The sequence below is a fragment of the Nesoenas mayeri genome (assembly GCF_963082525.1).
Source record: "Nesoenas mayeri genome assembly, chromosome: 5".
Taxonomy (NCBI): Eukaryota; Metazoa; Chordata; class Aves; order Columbiformes; family Columbidae; genus Nesoenas; species Nesoenas mayeri.
In genome coordinates, this window is record NC_137548.1 from 7,507,830 (window position 1) to 7,527,192 (window position 19,363).

At 42.4% G+C, this 19,363-nt stretch overlaps 1 protein-coding gene across 1 annotated transcript in view; it reads left to right on the plus strand.

Annotated features, from left to right (window-relative positions):
- Positions 1–1,885: 1,885 nt before the first annotated feature.
- The window catches only part of RHOJ (ras homolog family member J), a gene marked incomplete at both ends in the record, with an annotated part of 54,780 nt that continues 37,302 nt past the window's right edge, over positions 1,886–19,363 (plus strand). Inside the window, one exon of the mRNA XM_080346026.1 lies at positions 1,886–2,063. Coding sequence (XP_080202152.1) covers positions 1,886–2,063 — 178 coding nt within the window. The remainder of the gene's footprint in view (positions 2,064–19,363) is intronic.

The following is a 19,363-nucleotide window of genomic DNA, read 5'->3' on the forward strand; positions in this document are numbered from 1 at the left end:
GGGCCCTCCAGGTAAACAGAAAAACCTTGTTCAACCTTGGTGACATGTTTTATCCATTTACCATCTCCTGGGGAGGTGTTGAGAGCTGATCCAATGTACATCTAGATCCCTGAAGAGCTCTGACACACATGGGGCTTAGCCTGTCCAGGCAAGACTGCAAATGGGTCTGCTGAGCCCGTACACTGCAAACCTCAAAGGACATGCAGTTTAGGGCTAAGAAAGTTCATTATTGAGGCTGAGTTTGTCTTTATTCACACAGTTTGGGGCTAAGAGTTAATTTTTAAGGTTGTCTTGGTCTTCACACTTCCAGGTGTGCATCATTTCAAGCCTGCATGTGCTTTGGGGAATTTCTCTTCAGCCAGCCATAGTGGGGGATGTATTTAGCACCCATGTGCTTCCCCGGTTGTTTCCCCCCTTATCGTGGAAGGGAAGTGCAGCCAGCAGGATGTGCTGGGCTGAGGTACTGGGGTTTTTGTTAATGTCTGGCTCACTTCTGCTGGAAATTGCAAAACCTTTCCTGTGGAAGGAGCAGGGAGTTTGGCCCTTCATGTGAATATAGACTGTTACATATGCAAATTGAAAGAAGCCTTAGGAGGCACATGAAACACCAGGACAAAACTGATGAGAAGGCAGGAATCATACAGTTCAAAGCTGTTTTTCCACAGACTGCTATGCAGTGGTTTTATTTTTTTTTTTTTCATTTTTTAATTCCTCTAACTCTTAATTAATCTTCTTTTTCTCTATATATCTCCATCTGTGTTTACATATTTACAGTAAGGCAGGGGGGAGTCCCTCTTTTTCATTTTTTGGGTGGATGGGGGGAAATTCAAGAGAGTGGAAATGCTTAAACTGAAAAAAAAAATCAAAATTATTAAAAAATCAAGTACTTATTTATTATTTCTAGCCAAGTGCTTTGAAGAGCTATAGACACAGAGAAACTTGACATTAATCTCTACCTAACCAATACAGCTCCGGTCTGCATTTCCACCTCCCACCTTCCCCTCCCAAATGTAAGAAAATACCGATCCTGAGATCAGAGGAAATCATGCCGTGGAATGACAGACAACCCTGACACATGGACACAGCTCGCAGCCTCCCTGGTCATGTAGGTCAAATATCCGTGTCTTTCACAGTCTCCCCAAAATCCTCCTTGCCAGTCTCGGTGCCGGCAGCCCCGAGAGCAGCTCCAGCACAGGATGGAGCAAGAAGCCTAAAAACTTCATTCTGCAGAGAGACCTCTAGTGTTTTTCTTTCTCCACGTCCTGGCAGAGTTCCTCCAAAGTACAAATACACACAGAGCTCCCATTGTTTGCAGCCCTTCACAAGCCCACTGATCCTAATATGGAATTCAGCAGGAAACCCATGATTTCCTGACACACAGCAAGCTGGAGAAAGAAAGGAAAAACTCCATTAAAAACCTCCAGGCTCTCCTCCATGTTAGAAATGAAATGGAAAATGGAGTGGATTTAACAGGAATCCCTGATTCCTGCAGCCAGGCTGGAGGAAGGGAGACGCGAATCAAAGCCACAGGCTGCTGATATTTTTTAAATCGCAATAAATACTGAGAACTCCAGGACAGGATGAGGATTTCCTGACTCGGGCGAACAAGAAAGGACGGATCGCACTTTTTTATTATATTCCTCTCTGTATATTTAATTTATTCACCTCGATGATCCTCTTGACTGATCTGGCAATTGTTAGAAGCGGCTGTGACAGCCTGGAAACATTAGTATGATTTCCTGAGTTTCAGATTTGCTGCACCACCATCCTCCCCCCCCACCCCAACTCCAAACTCAGGAAAAGTCAATACAATCGCACTTCATTTTTCCTTCATGTGCACTTGGAAGTCCTGGGAGCAGCAAGAGCAGCAGCAGCAGCAGCAAGAATGAACTGCAAGGAAGAAGATGACAACTGCACTGACGGGAGCAGCAATAACACGAAGAAGATGTTAAAATGTGTGGTGGTTGGGGATGGTGCCGTCGGGAAAACCTGTTTGCTGATGAGTTATGCCAATGATGCCTTCCCAGAGGAGTATGTGCCCACAGTGTTTGACCACTATGCAGGTAAGAAAGTGCTTTAAAAGGAGTTTAATTGGGAGCTGCAGGAGACCCAGGTGGGAGGTAAAGGGAGATCAAGGAGAGAAGAGGACGTTTCAAAGGGGATTCAGGGGTTACTTCTTGTCCGGGAATGTGATTCAGGCCTGGATGGTAGCCAGGGCAGCTTAGATGGCAGCTCATACAATTGGGGCAATGCAGGATTTATTCAGAGAACTTATTTGTTTGCTTCTGATTTTTATTGTGGTTTTGGCAAATAAGCAGCATTAGGGACGCAATTAAATCCACTGGATTTTCGGGACAACAAATATAATTCAGCTTGCATTGGGTTATATTCAACTACTTCATTTGTTTTTGAAATTCTGAAGTTCTGAACTTTGCAGGCTGCAGTTATGATGGAGACTATATATATATATATACACACACACATATAAAAAAATATGTTATCAGTGCTCTTGTGCTCCATGTTGAATGATGCGTGAATTACAATATTTATCTCCTATTTAAGGAGTAATCTTTGAGAAAACCAGCATATTCTCTTTCAGTGCTGTCAGAATATAACTCTCCTTTAAGAGGCATTTGTTACTGGTCTATAAATAGAATTCAGTGCTATAACTTGATGGTATGGAAAGTAGAAGTGGTGACTGGTTTGAATGCTTTATAGTGAGGGAATTTGTAGTATAAGAAAAAAACACAAATATAGTGAAGATCATTGGTGATGTTCACTGTGTCCTTGTGCAAAACAGATCCACAGATAAAGTATAATATTCACAGGCCTCTTTTTGTAGCGATTACTTACTCTACCCAGCTGTGTCCAAAGTTGTAACACAGATGGGGTGATAGGCTAAAACTGTTGCTCAAACTTCTTAAATTTTCCTGTCCCGGATTCTGCTGGTTTTTTTTCTCTGCCTGCTCATTTGGCTTATGGTTGTTATTGTTTATGAGATCCCTGAAAAACAGGTTCTAGAAGCACTGGAAAACTCATTGCTTATCTTGCAGCAGCAGTTAGAGTTTCCTTCATTCTCTCCCCACCTCCTTAAAAACTGAATTTTCATGGCGTGGCTTATCATAGATTTGGTATTCTGTAATGGGAAAATGTCTGTTTTCATTCTGGCTTTGTGTCAGGTTTAGCAGATGAACTGGCCAAACGAGAAAGCTGTGTAATTGCAGAATCTGATATATGGAAATGTGAAGATCTTTTCTTCCACAAGAGTGGGCAGCGTCACTTCTAATGCAGGCAACACTCTCTTTTCTCCACTCTTCCCACCACACAAATTAAATGACCACTTTAGAAAAAAACCTTTACCCTGACAAGATATAAGCACAAACAGTGCATGCTGTAAATATGTGCTTCTATGAGCCAAAAATATTAAGGAAGCCTCACTGCGTGAATTTACGTCTTATATTGCTACAGCAACCCCTTTTCCACGATAAGCTGAGATCTGCTTGTCCCTTACAGCCTCACTCCCCAGCAACACGCAGGTCCCAGCACCCACAGCCCTTCTCTCCCTCTCCCATGCCCTGCAAATATTTCTGTGTACAGAAAAAGCCATATGACAGCAGATACCAGAGCACATACACACCAACCCATGGGCTGGGGTATTTGGTGTGAGCGTGCGGGCACACGTGTGTGCACGGGGGCTGTGGGCACACATAGGTGCTGATACCAGCCAGGGTGGCACTCGGTCAGGACACCATGCCAAGTTTCTCTTCCCTGCCCTGGTGACTCGCAGGGACTTGCTTTGATTTTGTTTCCTCTCTGTCAGAAGGGGTAGAAATTGCCAGTGGGCTCAGAATTTACTGAGAGAGAGGAGGACTGGGAGAAGGAAGATGAAGAGTGGTCTTATGTGATCCTTATCTCCTTAGGGCACCAGGTAAAAGCACTTTTAAATCAAGCCACATTTTCATGATTTGAAGATTTAGACCTCTAAAATAACTCCCACTATTCTTATTTGTCTTCTAAACTATCATAGCACATAAATGTAAACCAGGAATGTTTTCAATTAGAAAGTCCAGAAAGATAAGGGAAAAAATAGCTCTTTATATTAACATGCTATTCTGAGACAAACCCTGTCTAGTGGCAGTGGTCAAAACTAGCATTGATCAAAAATGGAATTTCAGTTTTTTGAGAGATCCCATGATTTATAAAACCAATTTCACTACAAAACTGCACACAGGAGCAGTGGGAATGACTTCTGGAAGCAGAGTGCTGGAGAAAAACCAGCTCATATAACATGAAAATATTACACAACATAAAGTATAACATAAACTTATTTAAAATACCCTGGGGATTGACAGAGAAAAGAGATCACTTTGGGCAACCTTACCCCTGGACTCACAGCCTTTAGGATATTCCATGACAACAGCCCCTTCCACATCTATCTGCGTGGCAACCCATGGTCAAGAGGAGAGGTGACACAGCAGGACCACGGGCACGGTGGTACCACAGGCATCGCGGCATTCGGGGAGGCTTCACATGCAGACAGATCCTGCAGTATGGTTGAGGGTCCAGAAAATCCCACTTCAATTTACCCTGGAGAACTTGTTTTTTCTGCCTCTGCCCTTGCTGTTCTGAAACCAACTGTTTCAACTTTTCCTAATGAGCTGAAACCATTTGATTCAGTTCTCCTGTGCTGGAAATGCTCAAAAGCAATTATTTGCTGCAGATTTTTGCAAAGCTGTACTTTCCATTGAAGGTTTTTCACCCAGGCAATATTACCTGCAGTGATGTGTTAGCAAGTGCTTCCTCTTGCCTCACCAGGTCACAACCTGGTTGTGAGTCCCAGGGCATTTACCAATTTCCTTCTTTCTAATGGAAAATGTAGGAAGAGGGGGAAGCGTTAAAAAACAAGGATTCCAGTGGTGATCTCAGAGCAGTTTCTCACTGCCACGACTCCAGCGACTCAGGGAGACAGTGATACTATCCAGCCCAGTGTTGGGAAAAGCTCCAGATGCACCACAGCCGTGGCCAAGGCGTTAACTGTTCGTGGCCCCGCAGCACCAGCCACGTTTACTTGCCCTGCTGCATTCTGTCTTTTTAGTTCCTTCCCTGGGCAGGATTTCATGGCACAGGTGAAGGGAGTGACAAGGGTGGCCCAGAGGAAGTAACCACCACTTCAAAGGGCTGAGCTCCAACAGTATTATTAATACACAGAATTTATTCGGTGTCTTTCATATGAAAGGGCTTAAATCCACTTTATAAAATTTGGACCCAACCTGCCTCTAGGAAATCAAAGGCAATACATGGATTTCACCCTGGGAAGGAACAAGCTTCCTGCAGGTATCTCACACAGCATTTACAACTCAGATATGGTGATGCCTGGGACAAAAGGCTGTTGGTGTTTCACCATGTATGCAGCTGCCCTGTAGAGAAGTCCAAACTACTTATTAGCTCTCCACTAGTAATATTCTGCCACAGAATTCACCCACAGCCCACAAAACCTAATTTTTTGAGGGCCTGTTGCCAGGGCTGAGATGTGATGGATGTAACATAGGATCAGAGACAATGCCACACTGAAATCTTTTACTTTATATTAAAAGAGTTTGTTTTGTTGGATGTGTGGCCGTTTACAAGTCTCTTATTTCTCAAGGTATTTTGAAGAGGGTTTGCTGAAGGACAGAGCCCCAGGTAGGTTTCCTCACCTTTGGTGAATTTCCAGGTCCCACACTGAAAGGGTTTAGCCACAAGGTAAATTGCTATCTCTAGGGCAGGCAAACCAAAGTGCTACCCCAGTGACAAACAGGATATTACTGGTAATAACTGTAACAATAGGGACTGTTTGGATAGTGAGTAGATGCTTAAGCATACTGGTTCCATTCCGTCTTTTGAACATCTCATGCTTATTTTCCGTGAACAAAGGTCTCTCAGCCAGAGTGACTTGCATTGTGTCTAGCTATACGAGCTTATAAATGTTTAATTAGGGCTGAGGTTGCACCAGCAAAAAAAAAAAAAAAAAAAAAAATCAATTAAACTACTAACAAAGTTGGTTTAATAGTACCAAAAATAAATGGCTTGCTTTATGAAATACAGAAGGCAGATGTGTGTCATTTGTTATTTAGGCAGCCACTGAGCATCCCATTTGATATTCATGAACCCTAAAAACCCAGCAATTTTTAACATGAAATTTATTCACCCTAAAATTTCTATTCAGGCTTCCTAGAGAGGTGGTTGATGCCCCAAGCCTAGCAGTGTTTAAGAGGCATTTGGACAATGCCCTTAATAAGTTGCTTTGACTTTTGGTCAACCCTGAAGTGGGCAGGCACTCGGACAAGGTGATCATTGTAGGTTCTGTCTAGCTGGAAATATTCTATTCTATACTATTCTAAAAACCTCAATGACTGAGGAGTGGTACCAATGCCAAGAAATTAACTTGGCCCACTGTGTAAACAAAGGTGAATGGACTTAGATGGTTGAAGTCTAAGAAGAGGATGGTGACGCTTAAACTGTCTAGTTCAAGCATAGCACATAGATGAATGTCATACAAATAGCTTTAGGAGCTGAAGTTGCATCTTTGATAAATGAGAGAGGTCAGTCCCTCCAAAGGAGATCTGAAAAGCATCTGCACTAAAGGCATAATGTAGATGGTGTAATTATGTCCCTCCCTCCCCTCATGTGTCAGCACAAACTGGTGAACATTTATAAATAGTGAATCCATTTGAAAAAAATTAGCAGTGGAATGTGATCAGCTAATGAACAGCATACAGAATAGTTCAGCCATGAGTAAAGCTCTGTAAATTAAAAGCAATATAGAAGAAGACAGCTGTTAATCACTGTGCCTCACAGGAGGCACATTTTTTCTTCTTTAGTGATGGTTTAATCTAATGTCTGTTTTTACACTGAAGTGAGCTGGGGCGCTCACTGGTCTTGCAGAGCAATGATTCCAACCTTGGTGGCCAGGCAAGTCGTGCGGGAAGGAGGAGTCTTCTGCTCTGCCATTTTTATTAGCACAGAAACACCACTGCTCTTCTTGCCCAGAGCAGTCAGCTTGTACCTGTGCAAAGCCGCAAATCTTTCATAATCTGCTCGTATACTACAGCACTGACTCAAATTCCTGTTCCTCATGTCCTTCCGTGAAAGAGAGCAGTTGGAAGTAAGCTGTCACTGACCATGGATGGCCACTGTCAGTCCTGGGGCAGGCAGGAGCACCCAAGGGAGACTGGAACCACCTTGACACTATCAACAGGCCATGCACTGAGGAGCTTTGCCTTGTAGCCTCTCCCCTTGGGGGTGGAACCACCAACTAAGACATGGTAGAAACCAGATGGGAGCTGTAACATCCCAAATTTCTGCAACTACAGGCACAAGAGCACATCTGTCCACACTTCTGCCATGCCAGTTGTTTTTAACTGATTGCTGATGCGCACTGATTTCGAACCATCTCTGCTTGCCTTGGTGTGTATGCCATGGCTTAAACCCCACACCATCACTTTTTTTCCCCTGTTGAAACTTGATTAGACAGGAAGAGACTGCCCAAGGAGATCTGCAAATTCTGCATGGGTGCTGCCGTGGGAGTCTTCACACTATCACATTCTTGAGAGAGCTGTCTCCCATAAACAGTCTGGGTAGCACATGAGAGAAATGCTTCATGAAATGTTTGGGGTCATTAAACTGAAAGAGCTATAAATAGCACTGAAAGAGAGATGTGGTGTTTATTTGCATGGATGTTTGCAAGTTGTTGGGGTTTTTTCCTTTTAATGTTCATCCAATTTTGATTGTACAAATTTGAACTTTATCCTCGAGACAAGAAAGCATTGAATCTTTTAAGATCTGACTCTTTAGACCAGCAGCCACAGAATAGATATGTTCATTTTGCTTCTCAGGAGCTAAAGGGACTTTTCTGCCATTTTTTCTGGTATCATACAAAAGAAAACAGGGATCTCATTAAAACCTTCAAGATATGACACAACAGAAATCTACCAGTGCAATTCAAAGGTTTTCAGTCTGGCTTTTTTGAAGAGAAATTTTACAGAACCACTTAATTCTTAAACTCCCTATGAAAGGTTTAATTCTGTGTTCCCGTGTCACATAAGCTAGAGGAGATCTAGTGATCCTCATGCTTTTTCACATCCAGGAAGCCTAAACAGCCTTTATACCGAAAAGGTGCTTTTTGGCTGACTCACTGTGGTTATTCCACATTCAGATGAAACAGACACCACATACACGCCCAAGCATCTTCAGACCTTTTCCTTCTGCAGGTGTTTTATGGTATGTGAAGACTCAAGATAACTATCACTCATATCTCTCTTCCTCACACACATCCCTGTATTGTCCTGCGGGTGCACAATCCACATGAAGCTGATGGAGACAGAGGTGTGTGCATGCTCTGTGATCCTGTTCATGCAGGGTGGATTGCTTCTGCAGCAGTGCCTGAGAGCTGTGGTGACAAAGTCCCCATTGTCCCCTGGCTCTACTGTGGCTGAGGAGGAGCCTGCAGCACCTGAGCTGCTTCTTACCTTTGCCTCTGGCTCTGTTATACAGCTTCTCTTGGTACTGTTGCCATTCCTAGTTTGATTTTACATGTACAAAATCTTTATGTTACAAAGAGACACAAAAGAGCCCTGCACGAATCCCTCCCATCCTCAACAGCATCTTGCTGAATCACCCAGAAGCTGCTGCAGCCACTTGCAGAGAACTGATTTCTTCATCGAGTATCAGCAGTCAATGGATGTTCTTGTGCGTCAAGCACAGCAGGGGACAATGCTGCACCATGAATAGCATTGAAAGCCTAAAAACTAGACGTAGAGAATAAGCAAACTGCAACGCACATCAATGATAGTGCCAGGAGTTAGACAAGTAGATGAAGCATCCACCCTAAATTCCACCTAAGCCTCTCTGTCTACTATTTTGTATGATCTATGTGGTGTTTGAAGGGCAACAGGAAACATGAAGAATACTAAGCAAATAATTAGACAGTTTGAATGTGTATTGGTGGCTCAGAAGTGGAATGATGGGATTTTTTAAGGTCAAGCACAATCCTGAGGGAATGAGTTAGAAATATGACAAAGTCAAATGGCTTAAATATTTCTTTGCATGATATGTAATTAACCCAAGGAACTTATCACTGTGCAGAAGTTATAGAGGACAAAATTTTAACAAGGTTTGCAAAAAAGAAAGGTTGGACCAGATATGAGCGAGATCAAGTGCTGCCATAAGCTAATGAAAAGGACTTCTGCAAGAGATAATAAAACCTGACCTGACACCACCTTCTGTTAGAGGCCAGGGTAAGACCTAAATTCGGTCTGATGAATGGCAAATTATCTTAAATCTGCTCACTGCTACATCAGAGATGAAGTCTTGACTCCTTGGGCTGTGAGTTTGACCCAATCTAGCACTCTGGTACTCAGTTCTGTAGAAAGGGACTCTTTGGAATTATTCTTCTGATGTATGGATAGGCAAATAGATTTTGGAATTTTGCTTATGTGGCAACGGACTGCTCCAAAGAGGCGTGGAGGGATTTGTCTGGAGCACGAAGGTTTACAGTGGCAACGATGAGAAAATGACCCTTTTCTTTTCCACTAGTCCAAGACAGTCAGCCTTAGTCTTTCCCTCCCTTCCTAATCAGTGTGACATTGCAGGAGGTGACATCAGCTTAAGAAAACCAAAAGTGAAACTGTGGCCCCTGGTCCTTGAAGGGCAATCTCTATGGCTTGAATCATAGAATCATAGAATCATTTCAGTTGGAAGAGACCCCCAGGATCGAGTCCAACCATGACCTAACCTAACTCTAGCACTAAACCATGGCCCTGAGAACCTCATCTAAACACCTTATAAACCCCTCCATCACTTCCCTGGGCAGCCTGTTCCAACACACAACAACCCTTTCTGTGAATAATTTTTTCTTAATATCCAATCTAAACCTCCCCGGGTACAACTTGAGGCTATTTTCTCTTGTCCTATCACTTGCTACTTGGAAGAAGAGACCAACACACTCCATGCTACAACCTCCTTTCAGGTAGTTGTAGACAGCGATAAGGTCTCCCCTCAGCCTCCTTTTCTCCAGGCTGAACAGCTGCAGTTCCCTCAACCATTCCCCATCACACTTGTGCTCCAGGCCCCTCACCAGCTTTGTTGCCTTCTCTGCACTTTCTCGAGTATTTCAATGTCCTTCTTATGATGAGAGGCCCAAAACTGAACACAGTATTCAAGGTGCAGCCTCACCAGCACCAAGTACCATGGCACAATCACTTCCCTAGTCCTGCTGGCCACACTATTCCTGATACAAGCCAGGATGCTGTTAGCCTTTTTGGCCACCTGGGCACATGCTGGCTATATTCAGCCATTTAAAATCACATCCACTGCCTTAAAATCAATAATTGACTCAGCACATGTGGCCAGCCATCCACACCAGGGGTAAAACCACTTACAGGTGATACTAGACCAGGTGCATGTTGACGGACAGGCAGATGCTTTTCAACAGCAGATGCTCCACATGTAGAAAAGAAAAACAATAACTTTGCAAACTCTAATCAACCAAAATTTTTAAACATGTACAAACTTCTTTGTTTCTGCAGGATGTGGCAGTGTTTTTAGTAAGACATTGTTATGATGATGTAGTTACTCATTAAGCCAATGCAGAATACCTGCACTAAAACTTTCTTCTCATTTTGTGTTGTCTTGATAAACTATGATACCTTGATGTCTGTTCTAGTAATACAAATCGTTGCTACCATGCATCACTGTGTATATTTTGCCCAGCAGTCAGTGTCTTTCCTATGTTCTAACTTTCCACTTGCTATGGCCAGACCTAATGACATCATGGAAATGGCAAGGGATGAGGAAGAGCAAACATATTTCCTTCAATTGTTCTGTTCAGACAAAGTCATTAAACAGTGATGACATCTCCTGTCAAATTATTATTTGTCTTTGCAAAGAAAAAAATTCCTAGTTATTATATTTCTAGTCTGCTTTTAAGAGTGATCACTCACCAGTCTCCTGTCAGATATATTTTTCTTGTATCCCAGGCTATTGATCTTCCAGCTAAATCAGGGAATAAGTTATTGAAGAATGAAAGCTTCATGAATTGGCACCCCAAGTTTTATCCCAAGAGGCACTGAATGAATGAATTCTAGACTGGATTTATAAACTGGTATTCAACTCTTTTCCCCAAATAATATCAGAGAAAATGGATTTTAGAATATGTTTAATAATTAAAAGCAAGAATTATTTGCATTCAAACTCAGCAGTTTCTCACTCAAGACCATGCTACCAGCAGCCGTGGCTGAATGTGGGGACTAGACTTTACATGTAACTTCTACATGTGCTAAAATGCTCAAGTGTCATTCATCAGCCAATGACTTTCCCATGTAAAGTGGACAGGAAAGCTCTCCCAGATCTGAGAATGAATCATTACACCTCACTATAATCCCAAGCACTATCCGTCATGTCTCAGCAGTGAGCACACAGCCAGGTGAACTGAGGAAGGACCCAATGACACGATCCAACCATGTGCTCACTACCACCTTTGGCTGGAACAGATGCAGATTTCATTATGCAGTGATGGCTTTTCCTTAGTATTTGTCCTGTAGCATATATATTCATTTATGACCAAGAGCAAAACCTTCTTCTTAAACAGGTATCACTGTGGTCATGGAAAGTCATCATATGAGAGTAAGCAAGATGGCTTGGAAGGGTCCCAGGGGGCACAGTGCAATCTGCACCCTGTGGAGCTTGCTGGGAAATGGTGTCCCCAGCTAGTCCACATAGCCAAAGTGGTGAATTTGGGATCCCAGTGAAGGACAAGGTATGAAAGACCATGAGAGCTTGGTATTTCAGCTAAGTAGCCCCCCAGATTTAGTGCTGGTCCAGTGCACCAGCAAATCCATCAGTGGGGAGGCACAGGTTTGCTTTTCTGCCTTGGGGAATGGCACAGTAGTGAATCCATAAATATGAAACATGCCAACCAGCCTCAGAGGAAGAGAAGGCTGTAAAAACCATTCACTGACAGGAGAGCCACTATTCCCAGGCACAGTGGCAGGGGAGGCACAGTCAGGAGGGTGATGTCTTGGCAGCAGGAGAGGAAGAGCAGCACAGTGCTGTACCGGGATTCTCATTCCTGCTTTAGGACAGTGTGCAAGTGTATCATGGAAATAGCAGTCCCAATGATGAGCATAGGAGCCAGGACTTCAGCATCTGAAAGAGTTAAGGAGACTGTGCAGAGGGGCTGGGCAGAAAGGTCCTGCCACAGTGCAGGAGGATGCCTGAGATGACTCACTAAAACGACTTTCCAGCCTCTGCAGTTCTGAGGGGACAGAGGCCACGTATCTTATTAAAGACTCTTTGGCACAGACATCCAGCTATAACTTTGAAGTAATGATCTTAACAGTATCTGCTAATGCTCAGCTTTTTGCAGACTTTAAGGAAAAAAACAGCTTCAGCAATGAGTGGGAAAACATACATGTTCAAACATAGCATTAATTTTTATCCCCTGGGAGATGGGACAAAAAGAGCATCTATTTACAATAATAATGCTGCTTTGCTGAGAACAGACCATGAGGAAAATCCCATAAGGTTGGAAAATGTGTTTCAAGTTCACAAACTGTCTCATGCTCCAGCCCCAGAGCAGGCAGCCATCCAGCTGCTGCGAGCAGTTCTGTCCTCAAAGGCCAGGCCCTCCCCATCTCGGACACTCTCTGCTTCTGAGCAATCTTCCCAGCTCCATTTCAGAACTGGTTAGCTTACGTCACCATGTTTTCCTCCAACAACCAGGTGTTGAGTCAATATATTTTTCTAATTTTGGGGGGCCCAGTTGCTTGAGAACCTGTCCATAAGCAGCAGAAATGCAGAGTCCTGATTTTTCATTTAGAAGGTGAGGAGTTTCCACCAGGGAATCTCAACCCTGGAACAAATTCACCCTGAAAATGCCTCCTGAGACTATCTATTTTATGCTACATATAGCAAGAAATGGCATGTGGAAGTAATGCCCAGGACTTTGTGTAGTCTATTCAAGCTTGGATGAGAGCGCTGCTATTGACAGGTTGGGTTGTATGATTCTGCTTCCCAAATGGCTCCATATGGGCACATAAACTTCACTGAGGGCTCAGGGTCTATCTGCATATAGATGACTAAGTATCTCTAGAGAGGTGTTTTGTAATTGCATCTTTTATTTTTGTTTAGGTATAATTTCAGAGATCTTTTCAGCTATATTAAACACAAAGGATAATGTAGAATTGCTTGTATCTAGTTTAATCCCATTATTGCTCTCTGAAAACTTGCCATTAAGATTTTCAGCAAAAGCATGAACAAAATTTAAGAGGATGTTTGCATGCTCTTATTTAAGCTCTTAGAAGGACCCTTTACCTTCACAGTGCTGCTTTGCTTTGTTCTGTGTATGTAACCAGTAAATCTCAAAAATCAAGCACAATTCCCTTCGTCTCATTGCCTTCTAGTTACTGCTCAGAATATTTTAAGCCTGTTCCAGGAACACAAGGGAATAACAACTCTCATTAAAAATATATGTGAAACACAGCTTTAAGAAAACCGTTTTCCAGGAATACTGTCCATGAAAATGAGATCAAACTCAACATTAAAATATAAGTTCATATTCCAAAAAATATTCAGTTAATCTGCCAGAAACCAGGCCTTACAGAAGAACGCCAAATTATCTAAGCTAGTTCATTATAACGTTAACATGGAGAATTTCCCTTGCCATGCATAGAAATGCTCTCTGATAGAGTTTGCCATTTGGAGATCTGCTGGGGATTTACCTAAACCATTCAGTTTGGTTCAAGTCCAGAAGGGTGAGGTTGCTGTGATTCTTGTTATTCTAATATTTGAGAGTGTTAAGTGTATTTTCTCTCTCTACTCTCCCTCCTGGGAAACTGCTAAAATGGTGAAATAATTCATTCTTCCATTATTTGAAGCGTAGTGCCCAATTTATTTATTTTGCTGTAAAAAGTGCTTTATAGCAATACCATAAGTCCCTTCTGATGCTTCCAAGGAAGGAAGAAGCAAGGAGGAGTGTGAATACAGAATGAGGTCCCCAGTCTGAAGTAAAGTTTGACAGGGGGAAACTGTGCCAAGAAAACAGTGGAAGGGGAATAACTTGTGTTGTCTCCATATGGTGCTCCCAATGGAGTTTCTCTCCTCCTGCCCTCTATTTAAATTCATGAACATGAGAGATTAAGTCTTGTAACAATTTTGTGAGGAAAATGGTATTTTGAGACTAAGCCCAACAGGGTGGAAACTCCTGAGGACACAGGGAAACCTTGTCCCTGTCTGAGCGCATTCACAGTATGCCACAGTGAGGTGTATGAGAGAATTCATACAAAGACAGCATGACTAGAGAGCACCTTGTACCTTCCATCACATTAAGTCCTTCCAGTTCTGTATCCTCTTTCTGCAGTTCCCTCCATGAATAGCTCCATTTCCTTTTCTTGCTATTTATTTTCCACATCGCCTTTTTTTCTCAAAGAATAGGGTCTTCCCACCTGAAATGTTAGAGGAAAAAATGGTTTGTCTTTCCAAAGTGTGCCTGAGCACAGCATGGGGCATGGAGCTGACCAGAACTAGATACAGGTCCTGCAGAACCATCTCTGAGCCAGCAAACCGCAGACATTGCAGGTATAGCCGCTGCCCCACAAGCACTGAGTGATAATTATTACTGTGTGGCTCTTTGGATTTCCTCAAGCGCTGCTGAGCTGGCAAGGACTGCACCCAGCTAGGGCATAAGAGCAGATGTTCTTGTCTCCTGACAGACATCAGCTCTGCCTGATGGAAAATGCCATCCGAGATGAGTGAAAACCAACAAGCAGCCAGACAGGGCTTTGCAGGATGGTGGTGGGACCACCCCGCAGTGACCACTATCCATTGCAGACACCATCCAGCAGCCACCTCTTTCCTGGCAAACCGCTGTCACAGCATACCAGAAAAACATTACCTCAGCATTGCTGCTTGTGTGTAACCTAGGGGAGGTCTAAAAAGCCAAGCAGCTGCATGAGAAACAAACAAACAAACAAAAAAAAATGCCCAAGAAAATAGGAGAGAAGAAGTTGAGGGGGGTGGAAAACAAATATACATTCTTAGAGGATGGAGGGAAAAGGTAGGTTTAAGAGAAGACAGTCAAGAAGCAATCCATAAACCATAAAACAAGTGATTTGTAACGACTATGTTCTCAGGGATATGACTCATGATTTTGAACTTTTAGGGTTAGCAGTTCTGGCCAGAGCATTTTTCAAGGACTATCCCACCAAGGAGAAAATGCTGATTCATGAAAGTTGAAGCATTTTTCAAATACTTGGAAGGACAAATTCTTGAGGTCCAGGGCCCTCTGGTTATTTCTGACAGTGCAGCAAGAAAGACCTAAATTGAAAACAAAATATCTGAAGATTTTATTTTCATTCCATTGTAAAATAAAAACAAATTGTAAAACCTCAGAAGTTGTCACAATGCTGAATTATCATCCCCCTGGCCAGTTCTAGTTTGTTACTGTTATTATCCATTTAACAGTTATTGTATTGTAATCATTATTACTCAAAGGGAGACTTACTCCCACTTCCTCTAAAAGCAATATTTGTGCAACGAAGACCAAAATTTCCAAAGAAAATGCCTCATATGGCAGGAGCTCAGGTGTGGTTTTGGGCTCTCTCAATATGAAGAGCTGTAATGGTTGTGGGGAGAGGTTGGCAATCCTTGCGAGCCTTGACAAACCTAATGGCACGACCAGGCAAGCGCTTAGGAGAAAAGTCTTTGAACTGTGTCACTCCTTGTGTCTTTGATAGCTGTGGTACAGGGTACCTTCAGAGGGGTTTTTTTCTCCTCCTTTAATGATTTTTGTCATCACATTACTGTCTAATAAATCCACAATTCTAATTAATAAGACCATATAGGTTTGATTTTCCAGAAGAAGGAAGTTATCTTGAGCACTTTCAAAGATTTTCAAAGTATGTCTTCCCTCTGTCAGACACAGTCTTGCTCCAGTTAGTCATACCCAAAGTTAGTGATGCTGGGATAAGGACTTCAGATGTGATGCCCAGTAGGCCTGGGGGAGGTGTCTGGCCACATTCTAGTGATGCTGCTTGTAGATTACGGAGGAAATATACAGTAAAGGACCTGATTGGAATCTCATGCCATATTAAGTTAGAAAGGACACCATCATGGTTAGGGAAACTAGGTTGTGTGCAATTAGTCTGAGCTTGAAATCCGTCCTCTATTCCAACTTCTGAGATCATTTACTGTCAGGTCACTTTCAGGATCCCCCTGCCCCGTAAGGCTGCATTTCAATTATCTACCACACTAACAAACTAAGCTACTGCTTTTTGATAGAAAGGATTCATTCCACTGGCAAGAAGCTAAAAAGGTCTATCCAGGAGCTTCTCAACAGAGGTTTCAAAATCTTGTCTTAATATGAATTACATCTAACCCAAGGAAGTTCATTTGTGGTGTATGAGGACCACCAAATTTCACATTTCCTATATGGGCAACCCTTTGTAATGTGCTCCTGCTGTGACCTGTCAGGCAAGAATAAAATCAGAGCCATCAGAGGCAATGAGAAGGCACTACCAACAGTACCTAATGGATTTTCTTCTTTAGAAGAGCTGGAAGCAAAAACTGTAAGCAACAGGTTTCATTTTCCAGTGAGTGTGATGGGTGTGGACAGCTAAAATTAGATGTAGTCTCTATTCGTTGTAAATATTTATGCCTATTACCATAATACATAGCTTTTAATCTGATGATCTTCAGTATGAGGAAATCATGGTAAATACATTTTGATACTGAAAACTGAGGAAATAATAGATTTTTGGGCAATTCTGTTCCAGGTTAGCTATACTCACACAAATTGCTGGGTTCATCTGGTTTTGAAAGACTCACGGAGCTGAGGCCAAGCAAATCTAAGTCAGGAAACCCTTCAAGTGAGGGAATGTGTGGCATACAATAAAAAGCCAACAAGCAGATGAATAAAATAAGTGATAGAAGCAGATGATTTCCTTAATGCATTTCTGTGCAAACTGCTAAGCTCCCAGGAAATCAGAATGAAGATATTTATAACACAAAACAGACAATTTCTCAAGAAGGAAGTATCAATTTTCCCCTGATGTATTTGCAGGAGGTGTAAGGAAATGTTCATATAGTAATAGTTGTGTGATTTATTTTTTGTAAAATAAAGACTTACTAGATTACGAAGAAGCCATATGTTTGGGGCAAACTTTCTCATAATTTTTTTCTTTATTGTATTAATTTATATAAGCAGTTAGAGTAGTTCCTATAGTTTCCACTTCAGAAAATTTTCCTCCAAATCATTTGCACAGATGCCTCTTGCTAAGCAAAAACCACAGTCCTAATGTACTCACCATTTTACAGATGCAACCACTGTTAATTATGGGGGCTAGTAAATGAGCTTTATTCCTCTACATGTTTTAATAGCATATATAGAAAAAAAAAAAAAAGAGATTGATCAACAGGACAATACAGATACCGTCTTGTGATGGGCCAGGGCCACTCCAGTATTAGAATATCTCCCATATACCTGCTCATAGAAAGGCAAATCCACCATAATTCTGGTAAGGGCTGGAGTTTACAAGTAACAATAAAACAGTAACAGGAACCAGAAAGTCAGAGTAGATCAGGCAAGAAAAACACTAAGTTGAGAAAACATGCAAGGCCCAGAAGGAACTTGGACGTTGGCATTCGTGCTGTACAGCAGAGTGGTTTCTGGAGGAGAAAGGATGTAGCTGGCTGGAAGACTCTTTTCTCTTGTTGGGGCACTTCAGGCTGTGACCAGATGTGAGAGGATGGAAAGTATCTCTCTCTCACTCACTTATAAATACTTAGGTTGGAGGACCTCATTCAAATCCAATTTGAAAATAAGCATTTTGGGTTCCTTGGAAAACCCCCTCTTCTCATTTTAATTCTCAAGATGTTCAAATTCCCTTGTTCATCTCCCTGAGCTGCTGAAAGTTCCTCGTTCCTCCATTGCCCATGGTCTTGTTACAGGCATCAGGGTCTTCTCTGCAGGATGGCAGCAATCCCATCCTTCTACACCCACCCCCTCAGTTTATTAAATGGCTCATTAAACCTTTGACTATGGAAACCCAAGCACTAAGTAGGAGTCTTGGTATCAGAGACTTGTAGTAGCTGTAGAAGAAGATGTTAGACGTGTTGCAATTTTTGCAATCACACATTTGGAGGGAAGACCACAAATTCCCTTAGCTCAGCAAAAATATATGGTAACTGGGTGATGATCACTGACACTGGAAGTGCAATGGATATGCTCCAGATGTCTCTTCAATGTCTACTGGGAGTTATATCCTCCCATTGACAGATGGGAAACTTCAGTTATTAAAAAAAAAAAATCTATGGGCTGAGTTTACAGTAAGGTAGCCAAGACCAGAATTTCTCTCTATTTATCTGTCATGTTGCTATTTCTAGAAATACCTCTCTCTGCCCTCTTGAAACACCAGAGTGTATATTTCCCAGACATGTAGCTGGCTTAAAAGAAAAAAGATGTTAAACTAGGAACAAGTAATCTTATGGAGATCAATATGTCTGAAGGCACAGGGGTGGGGAAAATTCAAGAGAAAAATGTTTGTGAAGGAAAGCAAATTTGCTAGAAAAAAACTTTGTGGCTTGCCATCACCCACATATCCTTGACTAAGGAAAGAGCTTTTTCGAAGTGAACACAGGTATACATCCCAACACAGGCTGAAGGATTGTTCAAAAGGATGTGTCCCTGCCACTATTCATGAAAGTATTGCATTACCGTTTTGAAGAATTACAAAGCGAGTAGAATCATAGAATAGCTACATATGTAGGGTAAACATTGCACTTGGAATCACAGAATCACAGAACAGTTTGGGTTTGAAGGACCTTCAAAGCTCATCCAGCCCAACCCCTGCCATGAGCAGGGACATCTTCACCAGCTCAGGTTGCTCAGAGCCCCGTCCAGCCTGGCCTGGGATGTCTCCAGGGATGGGGCATCCACCACCTCTCTGGGCAACTTGGGCCATTGTCTCACCGCCTTCATTGTAAAAAATTCCTTCTTCATGTCTAGCCCAAATTGCCCCTCTTTTGGTTTAAAACTATCATCCCTTGTCCTGTTGCAACAGGCCCTGCTAAGAAGTCTGTTCCCATCTTTCTTATAGGCCCCTTTTAAGTACTGAAAGGTTGCAATAAGTCCTCCCCAGAGCCTTCTCCAGGCTGAACAACCCCAGGTCTCTCAGAATAGCAAGCTTGTGATGATGAAATGCTACATAGGATCAAATTAACTTGTCCCCAGTGTTTCACTGTGATTACAAGAAGCCATGTATTTTTTTCCATAACCATCCCCCAGGTTACTTTAGCACTGACTTTCTCAACACTAACCCATCACTGACCA